General features: G+C 42.5%; 1 protein-coding gene across 2 annotated transcripts in view; it reads left to right on the top strand.

Moving 5' to 3' along the window:
• LOC110524577 (carboxyl-terminal PDZ ligand of neuronal nitric oxide synthase protein) overlaps window positions 1–20,069 on the top strand; it is a 166,915-nt gene extending 146,846 nt beyond the window's left edge. For both annotated transcript variants that reach the window (XM_036978424.1, XM_036978425.1), the window contains 2 exons: window positions 12,782–13,127; window positions 14,064–20,069. In XM_036978424.1, coding sequence (XP_036834319.1) covers window positions 12,782–13,127; window positions 14,064–14,703 — 986 coding nt within the window. In that variant the 3' untranslated portion in view covers window positions 14,704–20,069. The remainder of the gene's footprint in view (window positions 1–12,781; window positions 13,128–14,063) is intronic.
• The last annotated feature ends 2,240 nt before the right edge of the window (window positions 20,070–22,309 follow it).

The following is a 22,309-nucleotide window of genomic DNA, read 5'->3' as shown; positions in this document are numbered from 1 at the left end:
GATTCCTTTACTGCACTTCTGTGTGTGTACCCCAGTCTACAGGTTATGACTCAAACTGTCTGTCTACACAGTGTAATGGTATAGGCACTGTGCAGGCCCTAAAACATGGGTGTCAAAGTCATTCCATGGAGGGCCGAGTGTGTACTGGTTTATTATTTCCTTTCTATTTGTGTTCAGTTTAGACCTAGACAACCAGGTGATGGGAGTTCCTAACTAATCAGTGACCTTATTGATCAATCAAGTACAAGGGAGGAGCGAACACCTTCAGACACTCGGCCCTCCATGGAACGAGTTTGACACGTGTTCTAAAGTGTACAGGACTGTTGGTGTCTGTTACAGAGGGAGCCTCTTCTCCCTCTCCACAATTCGTAAGCAAAGACTATTTTTAGTAAGATTATGATGATATCTGCATCAGAACATTACATTTTCTACATGGCCATTGTGATGCTCTATAATATGTATTATGTTGGTTGAGAACGTATTATTCCAACTCTTTTTGTTTCTGAATAACCCATTTTTTGGAATCATATGTGGACTGTTCCCCTTTAAGACCTTGTGCACAAATTTATGTAAACCTTGGATTATTCAGACCTCTAGGAATGTAATTCATTTATAGGACTTTGTGTCGTATCAGTGACTAGAACGCCCGCCAGAAACTGTTCCCCTTTAAGATCTTGTGCACTAACAGTGACTAAGAACACCTGCCAAATGTTCCTCCTATTAAACCCTATTCACCGCATGGTCATAGGACAACACTGTGTGTGGGTAGTATAGAGGTTACAGAAGTAATCATATACAGTAAAATGCCCAAAGCGGGTCAAGTCAGTTTACATCAGTCAGTTATCCTCAGCTCATCTCTTGCATCAGATTCAGTAGAGTAGAGAGCAGAGAATTGAAGTTTACAGTTATTTAAAATAATTCAACCTTTGATCAAACTTTGATCTCTGAAGTCTCTGTTCTCCTGTATGTATAACCCACCTGACCCAGAGTGCGGTGTGTGTGTGTGTGTGTGCGTGTGTGTGTGTGTGCGTTCATGTGTGTGGGAATAGTTATACCACCTCCAATCAACCCCTTTTGTGATCTCCTTGAGTGGATTAGCGAGGAAGGTTTCTAGGTTGTACTCATCGAGTAGTTAGTTGGTGAAGCATGGTGATGGTCTCAGAAGGCCTCCAGGTCTAGAGGCTAAGGTCCAGCTGTTCACCTTCCTCAATCTCTAGTGTCCTCAGTCACCCACACAACAGCCTCTGGCCTCTCCCTCACCTCTCTTCCTCTCTCCTCTCCAGTCACCCACACACAACCCTCTGGGATAAACACTCCCCATGTATACTCTTTTTATCCTCCTCTTTTCCTCTCTTCCTCTCCTCTTATCCACACCAGCTCCCCTCTCCTATCTTCTCCTCTCCAATCTCCTCTCCTTTGCACTCCTCTCCTGCTGAAGGACGTGTTGATGATTAATAGGAGCGTTTGGCTCCAGACCTGAATCAATGATCCCCAGTCTTGAACCTAGTCACACCCCAACACTTAATCTACCAATAAAGACTCATCACTCACCCTGACTAACACACAAAGGCACACACAGACAACACACATCACTGGAGTTGATAATGATTATTTGTTTAATATTTAGACAAATGCTCTTCTAAAGTTGTACATACACTGTGTAAAATGCCACACACACTCACACGCCCTATCAAACACACACACACACAGCTCTGCCACTGTGGAAAGTCTTGCAAAGTCAGTCGGTTAGAAAAGTATATATTGACAGTTCTGCTGACTACCTACCCCTCTGACATATGATGGTTTCTCCTAGTGACAGCAGAGATAACAGGGTCCTGGGAAACGCCACATGATGCTGCAGGGGTGGTGGCAGATCCCAGAGGTCACAGTGACACCGAGCGGACTTTGAAATGTTCAGACCTGTCTCTCTGTCCATGCACACCCAGCCAACATAACAGCACCACAGTCATCAACGTCACTGTCATTGTCACACCCAGTGGCCTAGTGGCAATGTTAATTAAAGCCACGCTCCCAGATTCACAGCTCTGTGGTTAATGGAGTGTGGATCACCCAGGGAGAATGGGAAAGCTGCTGTGGAATTGACCAGACAGCGCACACACGCATGCACATAGACCCACATAGACACACACACTCACACACACACAGCTGTGCGGCTTTATTGGCAGGCGGATGGGGTGTCCATCCCATCTGTCCTAACTTTGTGTAGGAGTTTAGAGACTCTAACTTGTTATTTCTGGAATGATGAAAGAGATTCCATCTTAATTAAATTCAAAGGGACTTTATTAGCATGGAAAACAAATGTTTACATTGCCACTCTCTCTCTCACACACACACACACACACACTATGTGGCAGCATTGAAGACCTTCCAGAGAAGCGTAGCAGAGGTAACAGGCTGAGGCTGTCACTGCAGCCTCAAAAGAAACAAGAACCCACGCTGAGAGAAAGATGAGGGAGTGAGAGAGAGACAGATCAACAGAGAAGGAGAGACAGAGGAGAGGGATGGAGAGAAAGATGAGACTAACAGGATTTTGTTCTTCAGTTCTGATATTTTGCTGCTGTTGGTGTTTACTGTTTACAGAGGAGATGTTTACCATGTTCTTCTGAGCTCCCTGCGTCTTCTCACATCATAATTGAAATTGAGTGAAAATATCAGTGCATGCTTTATCCCAACCATTTTGTCTGCATATAAAGAGGTTATCTGGTGGGTCTGTTTGTGTGGGGTTTGTGTTTATTTGTGCTTGTTTACGCACATGCGTGTGTGTGAGCCTACGCATGAAAACAAAAAGCTATTCACCTCTATCTGTGGTGATAGGGTACATAAGCCGTCCTCCCTCGTCAGCTCAAAGACTAGGGTCTGAAAGCAGTGCAGCCTTTCATTGTTGGAAGGGGTTCGATTCCAGGCTGTATCACAACCGGGCGTGATTCGGTGTCCGATAGGGGGGTGCACAATTGGCCCAATTGGCCCGGGTTAGGGTTTGGCCAGGGTAGGCTGTCATTGTAATTAAGAATTTGTTCTTAACTGACTTGCCTAGTTAAATAAAGGTAAAAAAAAAGCTCCCTCCACAGATTTTCTATGGGATTAAGGTCTGGAGACTGGCTAGGCCACTCCAGGACCTTAATGTGCTTCTTCTTGAGCCACTCCTTTGTTGCCTTGGCCGTGTGTTTTGGGTCATTGTCATGCTGGAATACCCATCTGCGACCCATTTTCAATGCCCTGGCTGAGGGAAGGAGGTTCTCACCCAAGATTTGACGGTACATGGCCCCGTCCACCGTCCCTTTGATGCGGTGAAGTTGTCCTGTCCCCTTAGCAGAAAAACACCCCCAAAGCATAATGTTTCCACCTCCATGTTTAACGGTGGGGATGGTGTTCTTGGGGTCATAGGCAGCATTCCTCCTCCTCCAAACACGGCGAGTTGAGTTGTTGCCAAAAGCTGTTGTCCTCTGTTGTCCCAGTTGTCCTCTGAATCATTCAGATGTTCATTGGCAAACTTCAGATGGGCATGTATATGTGCTTTCTTGAGCACGGGGACCTTGCGGGCACTGCAGGATTTCAGTCCTTCACGGCGTAGTGTGTAACCAATTGTTTTCTTGGTGACTATGGTCCAAGCTGCCTTGAGATCATTGACAAGATCCTCCCGTGTAGTTCTGGGCTGATTCCTCACCGTTCTCATGACCATTGCAACTCCACGAGGTGAGATCTTGCACGGAGCCCCAGGCCGAGGGAGATTGACAGTTCTTTTGTATTTCTTCCATTTGCGAATAATCACACCAAATGTTGTCACCTTCTCACCAAGCTGCTTGGCGATGGTCTTGTAGCCTATTCCAGCCTTATTCTGTGTCTCACTGTTCAAATAAACCTACCATTCAAATTATAGACTGATCATTTCTTTGTCAGTGGGCAAACGTGAAAAATCAACAGGGGATCAAATACTTTTTTCCCTCACTGTATATGTATTGCCATGTGGTAGAGAGAAATGTTATAGCTAATCTCATGCTATTCTACACATTTTGCAATACAACTGAGATTATTATATATTTTTTCCTGTAGTTCTAAACATTTTTTGTCATGCTTATGACGTGTTTGAATGCTATCTGTGGAGGGGGGGCCCGACCTCCAGTGGGCTGCGGGGATTTGTGGAATATCAGTGGAGTTGCTGTAGCGGGGTTTGAGGAGAGTTTCTTTGTTGAGAGTGTTGCTGAAACAGGGTTCAAGGAGAGTTTCTTTGTTGAGAGTGTGTTGCTGTAACAGGGTTCGAGGAGAGTTTCTTTGTTGAGAGTGTTGCTGTAACAGTGTTCGAGGAGAGTTTCTTTGTTGAGTGTGTTGCTGTAACAGGGTTCGAGGAGAGTTTCTTTGTTGAGAGTGTGTTGCTGTAACAGGGTTTGAGGAGAGTTTCTTTGTTGAGAGTGTGTTGCTGTAACAGGGTTCGAGGAGAGTTTCTTTGTTGAGAGTGTGTTGCTGTAACAGGGTTCGAGGAGAGTTTCTTTGTTGAGAGTGTGTTGCTGTAACAGGGTTCGAGGAGAGTTTCTTTGTTGAGAGTGTGTTGCTGTAACAGGGTTTGAGGAGAGTTTCTTTGTTGAGAGTGTGTTGCTGTAACAGGGTTCGAGGAGAGTTTCTTTGTTGAGAGTGTGTTGCTGTAACAGGGTTCGAGGAGAGTTTCTTTGTTGAGAGTGTGTTGCTGTAACAGGGTTTGAGGAGAGTTTCTTTGTTGAGAGTGTGTTGCTGTAACAGGGTTTGAGGAGAGTTTCTTTGTTGAGAGTGTGTTGCTGTAACAGGGTTTGAGGAGAGTTTCTTTGTTGAGTGTGATGCTGTAACAGGGTTCGAGGAGAGTTTCTTTGTTGAGAGTGTGTTGCTGTAACAGGGTTTGAGGAGAGTTTCTTTGTTGAGAGTGTGTTGCTGTAACAGGGTTCGAGGAGAGTTTCTTTGTTGAGAGTGTGTTGCTGTAACAGGGTTCGAGGAGAGTTTCTTTGTTGAGAGTGTGTTGCTGTAACAGGATTTGATATGTTCATTAATCTGGAGGTTAGAATATTAATTATTGTTCCTGAGGTTTTTCTGCTGTTGTTTGGGTGCAGACATGTCCATAAATGGGGGGGGGGGGGGCGCTTGTCATGATCTGGGAACCACTGATTCTACTCGCTCCTGTCATCTCCAACACATTCTAGTTGATCTCTGCTAACCACAACAGTATGTATTGGATGTTATTGGTGAACTTGTGAAGGACTTGATCAGACCTTTGAGTTAACCTCAGTGTAATATTTAAAATGGCTGTGCAAGTGGGAATCAATGAGATGCAACACAACACACATACATCCAGACACACGGAGAGACAGCCTATGGACTGAGCTAATTCTGGGTAGAGAGACAGAGGCCGAGAGAGAGGGTTGGGGAGGGAGAAAGACAGGGAGGGGGGTAACACACACAGTAACACACTGGCCCCTCATTGAGAAGCACTTTACTGTGGGGGGGAACTCATAATCCCATCGGCCGCTGTAGCTGTAGGTCTAACCTTATACCTCTGACCTCCCTGTCCAAGCCACAAGAGACAGGAAGCAGGACAGTGTACAACTCAACGGGAGGTTACAGAATGAACAGACCCCCTCGTATCCCTCTAGCTCTATAGTGTACAGCACTTAAATTATTCATCCCCAACACCCACTAATTTCAATTATTCATATTAAAAAACGAGGGTGTGTGAATTATAGATGTTTGGCCTACAATAGCTGTGCTCTGGGTGTGCATAGTGTGTGGCTGGGCTACTGTACTGTGGGTCAGGGGAACAGGAAGTCTAGCTCTCTGGGTCATGTCTGGCTCCAAAGTTAGACATAACTTATCTAAAATAATTAGCCTGTTTTATTTGAAGTGCTTCATTTTCATCTCCGGTTAGTGCAGACACTACTTTACTTTGGAACAGTCAATTAAATTAATTCATCGCCACAAATGAGCGTGTTAAATTTAATTTACTACCCAGCATTCAGTCTCGTTCAGTGACTTAGAGGGACAGTTTGACATTTTGGCAAGAGTCAGATGAACTCATGAATACCATGTTTGTCTCTGCATGCAATTTGAAGGTAGTTTCTGGAGCCATTGGTTTACTAGTGTTAGCGCATGACTGGAAGTCTAGGGGAGCAGCTGCTAGCTCCTCCTGTAGACAGCAACTACACTACATGATCAAAAGTAACATTTCTGCGGGGACTTGCTTCCATTCAACCACAAGAGCATTAGTGAGGCCTGCCACTGATGTTGGGCGATTAGGCCTGGCTCACAGTCTGCGTTCCAATTCATCCTAAAGGTGTTTAATGGCTTTGAGGTTGGGGCTCTGTGCAGGCAAGTCAAGTTCTTCCACACGATCTTGACAAACCATTTCTATATGGACCTCACTTTGTGCACGGGGTATTGTCATGCTGAAACAGGAAAGGGCCTTCCCAAACTGTTGGCACAAAGTTGTAAGCACGGAATCGTCCAGAATGTAATTGTATGCTGTAGCGTTAAGCTTTCCCTTCACTGGAACTAAGGGGCTTAGCCCCGAACCATGAAAAACAGCTCCAGACCATTATTCCTCGTCCGACAAAAACTTTACGGTTGGCACTATGCATTGGGGCAGGTAGCGTTCTCCTGGCATCTGCCAAACCCAGATTAATCTGTCAGACTGCCAGATGGTGAAGCATGATTCATCACTCCAGAAAACACTCCAGAGTCCAATGGCGGCGAGGTTTACAGCACTCCAGCCGGCACTTGGCATTGCGCATGGTGATCTTAGGATTTTGTGCAGTTGCTCAGCCATGAAAACCCATTTCATGAATCTCTCGACAAACAGTTATTGTGTTGACGTTGCTTCCAGTGGCAGTTTACAACTTGGTAGTGAGTTTTGCAACTGAGGACAGACTCGGTGCTTCAGCACTCGGCAGTCCCGTTCTGTGAGCTTTTGTTGCCTACCACTTTGCGGCTGAGCCGTTGTTGCTCCTAGACGTTTCGACTTAATAATAAAAGCACTTACAGTTGAGCTGGGCAGCTCTAGCAGGGCAAAAATTTGACAAACTGACTTGTTGGAAAGGTGGCATCCTATGACGGGGCCATGTTGAAAGTCATTGAGCTCTTCAGTAAGGTCATTCTACTAATAATGTTTGTTTATGGAGATCACATGGTTGTGTGCTAGATTTTATACACCTGTCAGCAACAGGTGTGGCTGAAATAGCCAAATCCACTAATTTCAAGGGTATCCACATACTTTTGTACATAGTGTACCTTCAACTTTCTTCAAACTGCATGCAGAGATATAAAAATGATATCCATGAGTTCATCTGACTCAAAAAAAAAACACTGTGATGCTTTTAGCCCTCTTTGGACAAGCCTCACTCATGTAGATTACAAGATAATCTGTCATCACACAGATGCTCTTTCTAACATGCTAAATAGCCACACGGCCACTTAAGACTAGTTGGTCTACTAGTCCCTAATGCTGTTTCTCTCACCACACACACACACACACACACACACACATTAAAGGGTCTTGTCGTGGTGCGCTTGGCTAGGTGTTATACGGTAAGTGTTGAGCGTTAGGTCTTGGCTAGGTTCTCTGCTCTCCCTTTGTCAGAACGCTGATACACTTAGCCCTGTGGTACGTTGTCTCCTACTCTCCTTCACTCAGCCCTGTGGTAAGTTGTCTCCTACTCTCCTCCACTCAGCCCTGTGGTACGTTGTCTCCTACTCTCCTTCACTCAGCCCTGTGGTACGTTGTCTCCTACTCTCCTCCACTCAGCCATGTGGTACGTTGTCTCCTACTCTCCTTCACTCAGCCCTGTGGTACGTTGTCTCCTACTCTCCTTCACTCAGCCCTGTGGTACGTTGTCTCCTACTCTCCTCCACTCAGCCCTGTGGTACGTTGTCTCCTACTCTCCTCCACTCAGCCCTGTGGTACGTTGTCTCCTACTCTCCTCCACTCAGTCCTGTGGTACGTTGTCTCCTACTCTCCTCTACTCATTCCTGTGGTACGTTGTCTCCTACTCTCCTACTACTTCTCCTACTCTAAAATATATTTAGTCTCAAATAAATAATGAATCATGCTCAATTTGGTTTAAATAATGCAAAAACACAGTGTTGGAGAAGAAAGTAAAAGTGCAATATGTGCCATGTAAAAAAGCTAACGTTTAAGTTCCTTGCTCAGAACATATGAAAGCTGGTGGTTCAATATTCCCAGTTCTTCAATATACCCAGTTAAGAAGTTTTAGGTTGTAGTTATTATAGGAATCTGACGCATCAACTATTTCTATCTATACCATTTGTATTTCATATACCTTTGACTATTGGATGTTCTAACAGGCACTAACAACACACACAGCCTAATCTCAGGAGTTGAAGTCATAAACAGCTCTGTGTTTCAAGCATTGCTAAGAGCTGCTGGCAAACGCAGTAAAGTTTGAATGAATGCTTACGAGCCTGTTGCTGCCTACCACCGCTCTGTCAGACTGCTCTATCAAATATTAAATCATAGACTTAATTATAATATAATAAACACAGAAATACGAGCCTTTGGTCATTAATATGGTCAAATACGGAAACTATAATTTCGAAAACAAAACGTTTATTCTTTCAGTGAAATACGGAACCGTTCAGTATTTTATCGAACAAGTGGCAACCCTAAGTTTAAATATTTCTGTTACATTGCACATCCTTCAATGTTATGTCATAATTATGTAAAGTTCTGGCAAATTAGTTTGCAACGGCCCAAACTGTTGCGTATACCCTGACTCTGCTTACACTGAACGCAAGAGAGTGACACAATTCCCCTACTTAATATTGCCTGCTAACATGAATTTATTTTAACTAAATATGCAGATCCCAAAAAATATAATTCTGTGTATTGATTTTAAGAAAGACATTGATGTTTATGATTAGGGACATTCATGCAACGATTGTGCTTTTTTCGCGCTTTTGTTAAATCATCACCCATTTGGCGAAGTAGGCTGTGATTCGATGATAAATTAACAGGCACCGCATTGATTATATGCAATGCAGGACAAGCTAGTTAACCTAGTAATATCCCCAAACATGTGTAGTTAACTAGTGATTATGTGAAGATTGACTGTTTTTTATAAGATAAGTTTAATGGTAGATAGCTACTTACCTTGGTCCCTTGCTGCACTCGCGTAACAGGTGATCAGCCTGTGATTGTCTCCTACTCTCCTCCTTTCTCAAACTATGATAACATCTCTGTGAGGAAGGCTGCTGTTGTTTGACTAACAGCCCAAGTCTCACCACTGTGTGTGTGTGTGTGTGTGTGTGTGTGTGTGTGTGTGTGTGTGTGTGTGTGTGTGTGTGTGTGTGTGTGTGTGTGTAGTCACTGTGACAGAAGTGGGTTACTCACAGCTGAGAACAAAGTCTAAAGTTTTTCTTCAGATGAAGAGTAAAGTTGAGTCCATAAAGAAACAGCAGCCTGTAAGACTGATATAAGGCTCTGACTGACTCTGTAGAAGTTGTTATCGTCATGGACATTCTCTCTAAGGGTATATGTTAGTAATACAGCCAATTATGTGACAGGAGATAAAACTTTTAATAACACATGAGATAAAACTTTAAATTATAAATAAACCAATTGGAACGTTACATTGCATTCCAGTATCTCCCAACAAGACTGGACCTTATGATTCTTAGTTCCAAAGTTGTGGCTAAACTTTGTTTCCTATTCCTGTGACTAAGGCTTCATTGGGCTGTGGGAGCATCTCAATAGTGTGACCTTTCTCCCTCTGTTCTGTTAACCTGGGTCTTTTTTCTCTGGTACAAAACGTTTCATTCCATCAGGTCCTTCGCTGGCCTGTTGTATAAAGAGAAACCCAGTATACTGTACTGTATATGTGTGGGCGTGAAAATGCACTTACCCTGCATCTCATTCTGTCCCTGACCTTGCTTTTGCTCAATAAATGTCTCCTTTCTTACTTTCTCTCTTTCCGTACTCCTCTACTTAAATTGCTGTGCCACACTGTACCGTACTATCATAACAGTTGATTGCCTTTCTAGAATTCTGTCTCTTTCATTTAATTGTCTTTTTTTTCATTTAATTATCTTTCTTTTATGTTTTCTGTACTTCATTCCTATATGTTTATTCTCCTCTTGTAACGATGTACGCTGAGAGTCGGGAAGCAAGTTCATGGAGTGAATACATTTCATAAATAAATGAACAAAACAAGAAACACGAACAGCGTACCAACATGAAACAGGAACAATGACGACTGGGGAAGAAACCAAAGGGAGTGACATGTAAAGGGCAGGTAATCAAGGAGGTGATGGAGTTCAGGTGATTGTAACGCTGGTGACAGGTGTGCGCCATAAAGAGCAGCCTGGTGACCTAGAGGCCGGAGAGGGAGCACACGTGACACCTCTGCACTTGAGCAGAAAAAACAAAACTTTTGTGTTAATTAAGAATTAACATGGCAACAATCCCTAAGGGTAGGCTGTAAAAAAAAAAATATATATATATATATATTCCCCCCAGATTCACCCCAGTAGTACATACCCCTCAGGAGGGAGGGGGGTTGAGAGAGGGAAAATAAGAGAGAGGGGGGAAACAAGAGAGAGAGGGGGGTAGAGACAGGAGAGGGACACCAGTATGTATTATAGTACAGGGCCAGTCTCAGCCTCGGGTGTAGACAAACAAGCTCCAGCGTCTTCACACGGGGAGTTAATGTGTAATGGAGCTGACTATGTTTGTGCTATTTATTATCATGCCGGCCCATACTTAAAACACCATCCTCGTTCTATCATTATGCAGCCTTCTGATAGGGATTGTAGCTAAGAAAAGTGTGGGAACTGCTTTTCTAGCATAAAGAGTGGCTGAGAGCTGTCACACAAACACACGCGCACAGACACACAGAGATAAACAGATTGATTTTCTGTTAAATATCATTTTTGCCGCCTCCCGGGTGGCGCAGTGGTTAAGGGCGCTGTACTGCAGCGCCAGCTGTGCCATAAGAGACTCTGGGTTCGCGCCCAGGCTCTGTCGTAACCGACCGGGAGGTCCATGGGGCGACACACAATTGGCCTAGCGTTGTCCAGGTTAGGGAGGGCTTGGTCGGTAGGGATGTCCTTGTCTCATCGTGCACCAGCGACTCCTGTGGCGGGCTGGGCGCAGTGCACGCTAACCAAGGTTGCCAGGTGCACGGTGTTTCCTCCGACACATTGGTGCGGCTGGCTTCCGGGTCGGATGCGCGCTGTGTTAAGAAGCAGTGCGGCTAGGTTGGGTTGTGTATCGGAGGACGCATGACTTTCAACCTTCGTCTCACCCGAGCCCGTACGGGAGTTGTAGCGATGAGACAATATAGTAGCTACCACAACAATTGGACACCACGAAATTGGGGAGAAAAAGGGGTAAAAAAATATATATATATATCCTTTTTGCCGAAGTGATGCCGAAACGTTGGTAAATACCATTAAATTGCTGGGAGATTATATGTGTGCAACTGTTTTATTTTGATAGTTTATAGTTTATTCGCCGTTAGTCAGCACCTCCACCCACACAAACTATTTTCTGGGTGTGCGCCAGCTCATGTTTGTTTTTTTTATCAAATATAATTTTTCTAACAGCACTTCTCTTTAGTCAGGCTACAGAGCATCCATCCCCCTGGCAAGCCTCTAACAGTGAAAAGAGATATCAGTGTTTGTGTGAATAACCACCTGGATCTCTGCTCTCCCTCTCTCTTCCTCCTTCAAACACCCTTCGTTCACTGCTGATTCATATTAGCTCACTCTCCAAAGACACACTAATATATTCTAAGATCTCTGGAGCTGCCAGTGTCTTTGAAATCATCTGAATTGCAGCCGCAACACAAAGTGAAGTCAAGGGCACCTGTGCTGTGCTGTCTCACTGCTCTCACTGTTTCTTTCCATATATCTGTCGAGAGATGAGATGTGGTGTTTAGAGTTACAATCCAACCCGTTTTTTTAGCCGTGAAGTCCCTATTTGTCCCTATGATGAGCCCGTTAGGGCTCCCCGAGCGATTGTCTGATCAGCGAGAAAGAATCAGGCAGTAAATTGTGTTCCATTGGAATGTGCTCAGTATTCTGAACTCTACATGTTCTCTAGCATATGTACTGGAGGTTATTAGAAAGAACTCTGCATAAGACCATCTGCTAAATGATTTAACTTAGAACTTAAAATGTATTTATATAACACTTTGTACGCAATGTTTGGAACCCGCTTTACAAATACAATTTTTATTCATTCTAAGCACTTGTTGTGTCTTACTAATGCCTTCTGAGAAATTATTTTCTCCACGAGGTAAGAAAATCTATTATTGTACTGTGGACTGACAACAACCCGCTTCTTTGTGCATTTACCCATCCTGTAATGCATTGTGGTCCCTTTTTCTGCTTCATTGTGATTGGTGGATGTGGCTATGTGCATGTGTCATGCCCCTTGCTTGCATTCTGACTTGTTGATGGTTGTGTAATGTGTTGCATCCATATGGAGTGGTTGTAACACTGTGCCTTGTGGCACCCCATTTGCTCATTCTAATACTAAGCCATACTTAAACATGTTTTTGATTTTGCAACATTCTGCAATGTAGCATAAAAGATGCAGTAAGTATTGGAATGTCAGGAGTGTTCTTTTGCTCCAGGTCATGAGATTTAATGTCGTCTATACATTCCATTTATATCTGTTCCATTCCATTGATGCCTGTAATGTTCTATGTATCTGAAACCTTGCATTTAACTAGAAATGCCTCACTTTTATCTTACACGATCCCTCTCCCTCCCTCTCTCCCTCCAGTTGACCAGAGTATGTTTGAGAACTCCAACGCCTCCAGAGCTCCAGCCCAGGGGCTCCAGGCCTCCAGGTTGACCCAGGCCTCGGCTCGCCGCTCCCTGGTCACTGCTAACCCTGCCCTGGGTAGCAGCCCTGCCGAGGCCCCCTCCTCCACCACTGTCGCTGGAGGTCCGCAGAGGCTGAAGAACGCCCTAAACCTGGGAAAGGTGGTGGGGGCAAAGGTCAATGACCTGCTGCGGAGGAAGGAGCCCAGTCTTCTAGGAGACATCGGGGTCACAGAGGTCAACAAGAACGTAGGAGCAGTCTGGAGCAATATGGAGGAGATGACCCTGGGGACTACTGCCAATAGGTAAGGAGGGATACACACAGACACTTTTAGACACTGTGCTCTGGAGAATCACTCCAATATTGGTTTTATTCTGAGTCAAACTGTAGCTAGTTATTTCAAAAAGCAACTTTTCACTCCATATTAAAATCATAACCACAGAGTCTAAGATGTTTAAATGATTCATCAGAGTAAGAGGAGGGTTAGTTAGACTGAAGACAGAGATTAAACCATACACATACACACACATACAGCCCTGGGTCTCCCTCTGTCTAAAGAGACAGAATGAGCTGTCTGTCTATATACTGTAGCTGATCATTGATCTGTCTGTCTCTTGACTGAACTCGTTGCCGAACTCACATCCTCATCATATAATTGGTAAAACCGTGATGTGTGTTTGGACACTGATGTGTTGAGAAATATGGATTGTGTGTGTGTGTGTGTGTGTGTGTGTGTGTGTGTGTGTGTGTGTGTGTGTGTGTGTGTGTGTGTGTGTGTGTGTGTGTGTGTGTGTGTGTGTGTGTGTGTGTGTGTGTGTCAGCGACAGTGAGTGGTAAGTCACGTACAGACAGACTAGTCATAAATGACTGGTATTCTTTGCTGTGACTTACTTCTTATTACTATGGCAATGATAAGTCATCACCATGGCAATATGCTCATTTATGGGGGACAGATAGAGAAATATTCCACTGATAATATAAACACACAGTCAACAAACACACACAATCTCACAGCATGAGGGGGGGGGGGGGGGGGGGGGGGGCAAGTAAGGGGGTGACGGGGAGGGATTGAACAAATGAGTCATTCATTTCAGGTTCAGGCAACGTATTAGGCTTTGTTTATAGCTAAACTGCAAAGCTAAAACGGATGTACAGTATGTGCATCTTCTCTCTCCCCTGTCTACTAAACAGACACAGAAACACACAAAGATTGACACAGTTCTCTTCTCTATCCCTCCAGTCATACCTCTCTGGACTCCTTCCCTCGTCTGGACCCTCCTCCCCCCGGTAAGAAGCGTCTTCCTCGCGCCCTGAAGACCACCCAGGACATGATGATCTCATCTGACCCTGTCGTCACCACTCCCCCTGAGACCCCTGATCACTCCCTCTCCTCCCCTGACAAGACCCCCCTCATTAGCAAGGAGCATACCCCACCCCAGGGAGAGAGGGATGGAGAGAATGATGGAGGGAGAGATGGATTCACCGGACTGACTGGCCCTCTGGACAGCGAGAGGAAAGAGGAGGATGAGGTGGTGGAGATGGAGAGAAATGGAAGTAGTAAGATGGATGGAGTGGAAGGGGATGAGACGGAAGAGAGGAGAGAGCCAGAGAAGACCCAGATTCAGCTCCAGCTCTCTGTCCCAGACCTCATCCATAAGGACCACCCGGACCCCCACAGGTCGAAGACGTCAGAGCCCAGGCAGAAGGCACCGGGAGTGGACACGAGGCTGGCCTCCACCCCTCTGAAGGCTCCATACAGGATCAGTCTGAGTGTGAGTGAGGATGGGCTGATGGAGAATGGCTCCCTCTGTATGAGAGGATCATCAGTTACAGACACAGAGGAGCTTGAACAACACCCCGACCTGCTCTCCTTTGAGTAGAGACACACATAAACACACACACACCACATACATACAAACATACACACATACATGGATACATACACACAGACAGTGATGTGGTGAGGACTTGGCAGAGGGAGAGAAGACAGAAATTGTGTGTGCGAGAAAATAAGAGGGAGAGAGGATGTTTTTGACTAGACCCTAGACTTGGGTTAGGGCACAGGGAAATAGATTGTGATGTTGTGTGTTTGTATGTGAGTGGGAGTTGGATATAGTGGTAGAGGAGTGTATTAAGGAAGGGTATGTGTGAGATAGGTAGAGAGAACAAGACAGACCGGGAAGGAGTATCTATTTTAGCATCATGAAGGGACAGACCACAGTGGCTTAGAATCTTTTCAAGAGAACCAAAACCTCCTGGTCTGCCAAACATTGTTTTATAACCTTGTTTTAAGTCATGTTTTATAGTGTTCATCTTAGAAGATAATGCTGAAGGAAGATTTATACCCAAGGATTCTAGATATCTAGATTTCAAATAAATAATTTGGAATGTCATAGTACCCTTTCATGCTGAGACAGAATGTATTTTTTATGATCTTTTATAATTGTTGCCCCTCAGAAAATGTCAAACCGTCAGCGCTAAATATGAAAACAAAAGTGAACATAACCAGTAGCATAACACAGTTTTGCGGGGCCACCTCGCAAGGTCTTGTGTGGATTACGGGGGTGTCTGGTACGCCAGTGAACACGACATAAACACTGATTAATATGATTCAACACCACAAGCTCTTTCTCTGTTTTTATACGCCCACTGTTGTGATCCTCATTCTCACCCTTCAAGTGGAGACATGTATTGTGGGAGACGTGCGATTGGGTTTGTTTCGCCTGTGTATGTGTCTGGTTTATGTTTGTTGATCGACGGTCATTGTTTTAGTAGTGCCACTCACAGTCCTGTTGTTTTATTTCCTTTTTATGTGTCATCTTAAATTTGTAATTTGATTAGAAGTAATGGTCATTCTGCAACAAAAAAAGTTGTAAAAAATATATCACAAACACACATAGTAGGACAGAATGAGGGGAATGTAAGGCATGTCTCTCCCAGAGAAAGGAGGTTTTGTCTGGGGCTGCTATTCTCACTTACAGGCTCCTCACCACTGTACTCATCTACCCCTTCTCTTCCCCTCTCATCCACTCCTTCCTGAGATGAACAAACAGATAGAATCCACTATCACAGCCCTTTTATGCTCCTATCACAGATTGAGATTAATGAGACTTTAACCAGTGTTTCACAAAACTGACCGTAGATCAGTGTGTCAGGGGAACTACTACTCTAATAGACAATGCTTAGTTATCCTGGGTGGGGTGTATGTGGATCTGTGCTTCCGTCAGTCAGCACACAGAATATTAGTCTGGACCCAGTATTTCTGGAATGTAGTAGCCAGACACTGAGACTGGAGAGAGAGAGAGAGAGAGAGAGAGAGAGAGAGAGAGAGAGAGAGAGAGGGGGGGGGGGGGGGACAACATGAAGTTTGATACCATTGGGAGTATTTACATCCAGATTGTTCTTAGCCTATTGTATCAACCGAGTGTTTTCCAAACCGTGGGTCATGGGACCTGGCTGAAAACGTCTGTGACTAAAAACATGGATTTGTGTGATTGGATGTTGGAAAGGCTATATGTATGTCAATGTGTTATTAGATCATCTGTTTGATAAGGCAACCTAATCATGATGTAAACTAAAGCAATAATTGATATATTTTTAAATGAATCAATCATTGTTTGTAGAGTCTAGACGGGTGTTGGCGTTATATTGTTATTTCTAAATGAGAACACTAAAGAGGACAGTTGCTTATAAAGCTACATTTTACAGCATCAACACATAGCTTATCTGTATCAATACTATGCTGACCACTTAAGTTATATCAGATCTTGAAATGTGAAGGAAAATACTGTACATTTGTGGAAATATTTTTACTACACCTTTATAACGTCTCTGTATATGAAAATCGTTTCACATCTTATTAAGAAATGAATGAAAGTGATTTATTTTGAAATACAATTTAGTCATAAATCTCGTAGAAAATGTTTCTATTTAGCTAGTTGTAAAGATATTTGATTGAAATGGAATGATATCACATACTGTGCATTTGATTTGTTATGATTGATTTATTCATAATTGTAGTTATTGTTTTAAGTTTTGTATTCTACAAGATGGTCAATATAATTTCACTACTCCGCTGTTGAATGAAGGAAAGCTATAATGAGCAACAATGATGTGGATGTGTGTGACTGTAAGAGAGAGAAAGAAGCTTTGTGGTGTATTTTGAGAGATATGGACCGTTCTGATGAAGACCTTTCACTGGAACAGTTTTTCTATTCATTATTTGTAATACATTTGGGTCACCATGTGTTACAACAAATCTGTGATTTAAATGGTTGTTTTTGATTTATTTAGATTTTATTGTTTTATGATTCTCTGTTTTTTAACATTGGGGAAATAGTTACTCTTGCTACTGGAAAATATAAAGTTTTAAAAAATGAAATATGACTCCTTGTGCCTGTAACTTATGGACGAAACGGAGAGAACTTAGCGCTCTTCTCTCTTTCCAGAAGCTTTCCTGTCTATATCGGGCCATACATATGTAGGATCTTAATTTGATCACTTTTTTTATTGCTGAAAAATGTTGCTGCATGGCAGGAAATACAAACTTGTAATGTTTTCGAGGTTTAAAAATGCTTCTAACATTTGTAATTTCCACTTTAAAATGTCAGCCTTGATTTGCCCTAACCAAAAATATAGCAACCCCTACAAAAATGTACATTAAAGATGCACTATGCAGAAATCGCTTCACCATTTCCTGGTTGCAAAATTCAAATTTCAGTTTATGTGACAAAACAAGCGTCACGCCCTGACCTTTATTTCTCTATTTGGTTAGGTCAGGGTGTGATCTGGGGTGGGCATTCTATGTTGTCTATTTCTTTGTTTTTGGCCGAGTATGGTTCCCAATCAGAGGCAGCTGTCTATCGTTGTCTCTGATTGGGAATCATACTTAGGCAGCCATTTTTGTTGAGGGACCTTTTTTTTGTTAGTTGCTGTGTGAGCGCTACATTACTTAACGTGTCGTTTATCTTTCTTGTTTTTTTGTTGGTGTTCATTTAATAAATTTAAAATGTACGCCTACCACGCTGCACCTTGGTCTCATTCGAACGACGGACGTAACAACAAGCAAGTACAGTGTAGAGAATTATTGTACCATTTTCAATAACCAAAAATAGATTATTTTCCGCTGTTTGAAGCTGGTCTACCAAAATGAAAGTAAAAGACTTAAAAACTAAACTTAAGAATGGGAAGCATAGAAATAACGCATATTGAACAGATCTACCACTTCCTAGATTGCTTTCAATGAGAATGACAGATCTGTAACTCACATTTCTATGTGAATTTGGTATGGTACCCCCAAAAAATATTGCAACTGTAATTATAATCCACATAATATTTCACATTTCTTGTTGCTGCAGGAATATTTTCCTGCTGTATCAAACTGGCTCAGATTAAGATCCTACATCTGTCTCTTACCCTCACACATAACCATGGCAACTTGTGTCACATTCAAAAGTGCCACTGTGACAGCCTGTTCTGCTGAATTTAGGACACTGGAAAGTTTAGAGACGTCCATCAAATATAATTTGATTTTTCTTTGCAATCACCCATGTTTATGTTTCCCTTCATGCAGAATGACGATTAAGAGCAGAGGCAGAAATTACATGGCAAATGTGACCGACTGGCTCGAGTCTGTCTTGTGTTTTTACATTGGATAAAAGTAAAGACAGAGCTAGAAAATGGTATATCTTACACTACAGTTAAGGAGCAATGGGAAAGTAATTCTGCTTTGAAACTTGATAAACTTGTAACCTCACTTTTGAGAAAATGGCCCTTGAATGTTTTGGTTAACCTATTGGAGAGCCCTTCAGCATTGTTCATATCCTCATTGTTGTTATGAAAAAGTATAAACAGAAAAATACAGGCTGCATGACATCAGCAGCCTGGTGGTCCAAAATAGCATAACTAGTGTATTTTAACACCAATTAACCCACCTGTTTAAAAATGAATTTAGTATATGTCAATCTAGCAAACCAGGGAACTAAAAGCAACTTTTTAAATAATGTTTTGTTTTGTTTATTAGCTTGTTCGCTAGCTAGCTAATGTTAAGTTAGCTGGCTAGCCAGTTCAAGTAATGACCATATCATAAAGATGACAACGTCTTCGCTTTAGCTCATTTGTCTTCATTATTACAGGAAAATAAACTCACGACAATATCATTATTTCCAAGTTAATAGCAAGCCAATTACAGAAAAATAGCTTACGATTGTGAGTGTGAGGAAATAAAAGCAGCACTCTACCAGAGCATTTTAGAACTTGGATACGTTATAGCCTAATTTGACATTTGTGCAGGTCATGTTCTTCACTTTACCGTCTCTGGTAAATATATACTATATAAAATAAACGTTTATTTGTCACATGCACAGGATACAGAAGGTGTTGTGAAATGGTTACTTGGATTGTAAAGTATTTTGTTTATACATCTAGCTAGCTAGCTAAACAATGAACTATAATTCCAACTCATAACATTACTACCCTTCATGAATCTGCAAGTAGCTAACCAACCAGGTTCAATGTTAGCTAGCTAACAATAGGCTATAACTAGCAATGCAAATGGCTCTGAGACACTAATAATATTACCACACAGATAATACACGTAACGTTAGCTAGCGAGCCAGTCAGCTAACGTTAGCTAGCTAACTTGAAATTAAAATGACTTTCTGATCAAATCTGAAAATGTAACTAACTAGACTATCTTACCCGTCCGTATACATGGATGGACTCTTCTCCCTCTTTGCCACTGATGCCATGGTTTCCCTTAGTTTGAAGATGTAATCAAGAGACAGGTGTTTTACACAACAGCCTTCTGTGTGTTCTGTTTTTGACTCCCTCTGCATATTTACAATCAAACGGCTGAATTTTCTCCATATCCTTAGCTATCATATTCTAATTCCATCGGGCATTCCACTGATTTCAAAACTCAGTCCTCCGGAAAGTGGAGAGCAACACTTTTGTAATTCTACTATGTGATATCTTTCAAAAAAGCAGCGTTAGAAATGATTGCCTACACATACTGACCAGCTCATGTTATAGACAGAAGTGTGCTACATGGCAGACCAATCCAAACTCCTCTCTTGGCATGTCCAGCCCATCCATTATCTCATTATCTCAGCCAATCATGGCTGTTCATAATTGAACAACTGTATTCGTATTTACAGATGGCATACAAATGTATTATTAAGGCACGTGAAAGTTGACATGTTCCTGAAGGCATTTATGCCAAAAAACACATTTTGTTAAAAAAAAAGGTTACGTTCAAATGCGTCTTCTGTGAAGTAGTGATGCACAACATACACCTAGTTTCCTGAAATGAGTCACAAATACTTTGATCAAATCTTAAGATTGTTTTCAAGGGAGCAGTCATTTGTCTTTGTCTTTTTATGGCTCTGCCTTTTTAATGCATTTTGCTAGAGGAGATTTATTGGGCTAAAAAATACATTCCATTCACACACACCATGGTTCCCACATATTGCAAAATGTGGCTTATTTTCTTGTATACCCTTTCTGTGCTGTACTGTTTGGCACATGTTTCTTGTATGCGGAGGAACTGGTGAAAGCTATACTACCAAATCTAATCAGGACCCTGGCTTGAACCTAATATCTATCTCCTGTCCCTGTTCTCTGAAAGTTCTATGGAAAAGCAAAATAAAGAGGCTACAATAAATTATGTATATTTGTCACGCCCTGGCCATAGAGAGTTTTTTATTCTCTATTTTGGTTAGGCCAGGGTGTGACTAGGGTGGGCATTCTATGTTCATTTTCTATGTTTTGGATTTCTTTGTTGTTTGGCCGGGTGTGGTTCTCAATCAGAGGCAGCTGTCTATCGTTGTCTCTGATTGAGAACCATACTTAGGTAGCCTTTTCCCACCTGAGTTTTGTAGGTAGTTGCTTTCTGTTTTTGTGTCTGCACCTGACAGAACTGTTTTGGTTGTTCTCTTTGTTGTTTTGTTAATCAGTGTTCAGTTCCATTAATAAAAGATGAACATGTACCACGCTGCACCTTGGTCCTCACCTTCTTCCACCAACAGCCATTACAATATTGTCAGACCTCATTTGATGTCCATGAATTTGCATACATCCTCTCTTGCACAAAGTGTCATAAATGGCATTTGTGTCATTTTTCTATTGCCTTCAAATGCTGCATACCTTTTCTGATAGGATCTGGTAGTGTATCTCAAAAATGGAATGCAGCACCAGCGTGTGTGTCTGTGTGCATACGTGCATGCATGTGTGAGGGTCTAACATCCTCTGGCAGCCATGTGCGACCTGTGTAACAACACTAATTAATATGTCAATTAGATTAAGTGATTTATTTACAGTCACTTTATGCGGATCTTGGCGCTAGATTCAATCAGATTGACATCTGCATAGCGTTATTTTGGTGTTGTCGGAGGTGAAACTGCGTTAGCGCCAGGGGTTGGAACCAAAATTATTTTCCAACCGTTTCGTTTTGATTAGAATCAACGACATAAAATTGGTCCATTCCACTCTTCCGACCAGCAAAATAAAGTATCCATTCTTCTCTAATTAAACATCTCTCCCTAATTTCAGTATTACGCTTGTAATGTCATCAGTAGGCTACAGTACGAGAAGCAAAATAGAGGGGCAATTAGTCTACACACACACGCACACCCACTGGCAAAGATTTCCAGCTGGTAGGCAGATGCTGGAATAAGTTTCTCATTGACAGAGCACTTTTTTGGGATTTTTGTGGGTCTGAAAAAAATTCCTGGGACGTAATATAACATTAATTGGTTCAAAATACTGTTCTGTTCCGAAACAGTATAGATCACTTTCGTTTTCGGTTTGGGTTCGGTTCTTCAAATAATGTCATTATTTTCCAGTTTTCGGTTCTGTTCCCTGAACCGGTTCCAACCATTGGCTAGAGCTGTCAAATCCACAAGTGGCTCATTGCATTGGGCTCCCAAGTGGTGCAGCAGTCTAAAACACTGCATTTCAGCACAAGAGGTGTCACTACAGTCCTTGGTTCAAATCCAAGCTGTATCACATCTGGGTGTGATTGGTAGTCCCATAGGGTGGTGCACAATTGGCTGGGGTAGGCTGTGATTATAAATAAGATTTTGTTCTTAACTGACTTGCCTAGTTAAATAATAATACAAAATTGCCTTATCGCGGACAATACACTAGATGCAACTAAACCACACCCGACTATAATCCAACAAATTCTATGTAGCTGCATAGAAGTTAATGCAGCCGAATTAGACTGATAGGCATAAATCCCCCTTCCAAATGAACATGAAACCATTGCATTAACCTAACATCAATGGTTTGATGTTTGAGAGTCATTATTTCTAACATGGATAGAGCCTACACTTTCTTGCTCTGTTTTGAACTTCTAACGCAGTAGGGAGAAGCTAATAAGGAAGGGAGTGGTTTGTGACACACGAACAGCCACCCACCGATATATCAGCTCATACCGCAGTTACACATCTGCCCTGCGTATGTCGGTCAATGCTGTTTTACACT

This window comes from Oncorhynchus mykiss, chromosome 5 (assembly GCF_013265735.2).
Source record: "Oncorhynchus mykiss isolate Arlee chromosome 5, USDA_OmykA_1.1, whole genome shotgun sequence".
NCBI lineage: Eukaryota > Metazoa > Chordata > Actinopteri > Salmoniformes > Salmonidae > Oncorhynchus > Oncorhynchus mykiss.
The sequence above is the reverse complement of the archived record's forward strand: the minus strand, read 5'-3'. Positions and strand labels throughout refer to the sequence as shown.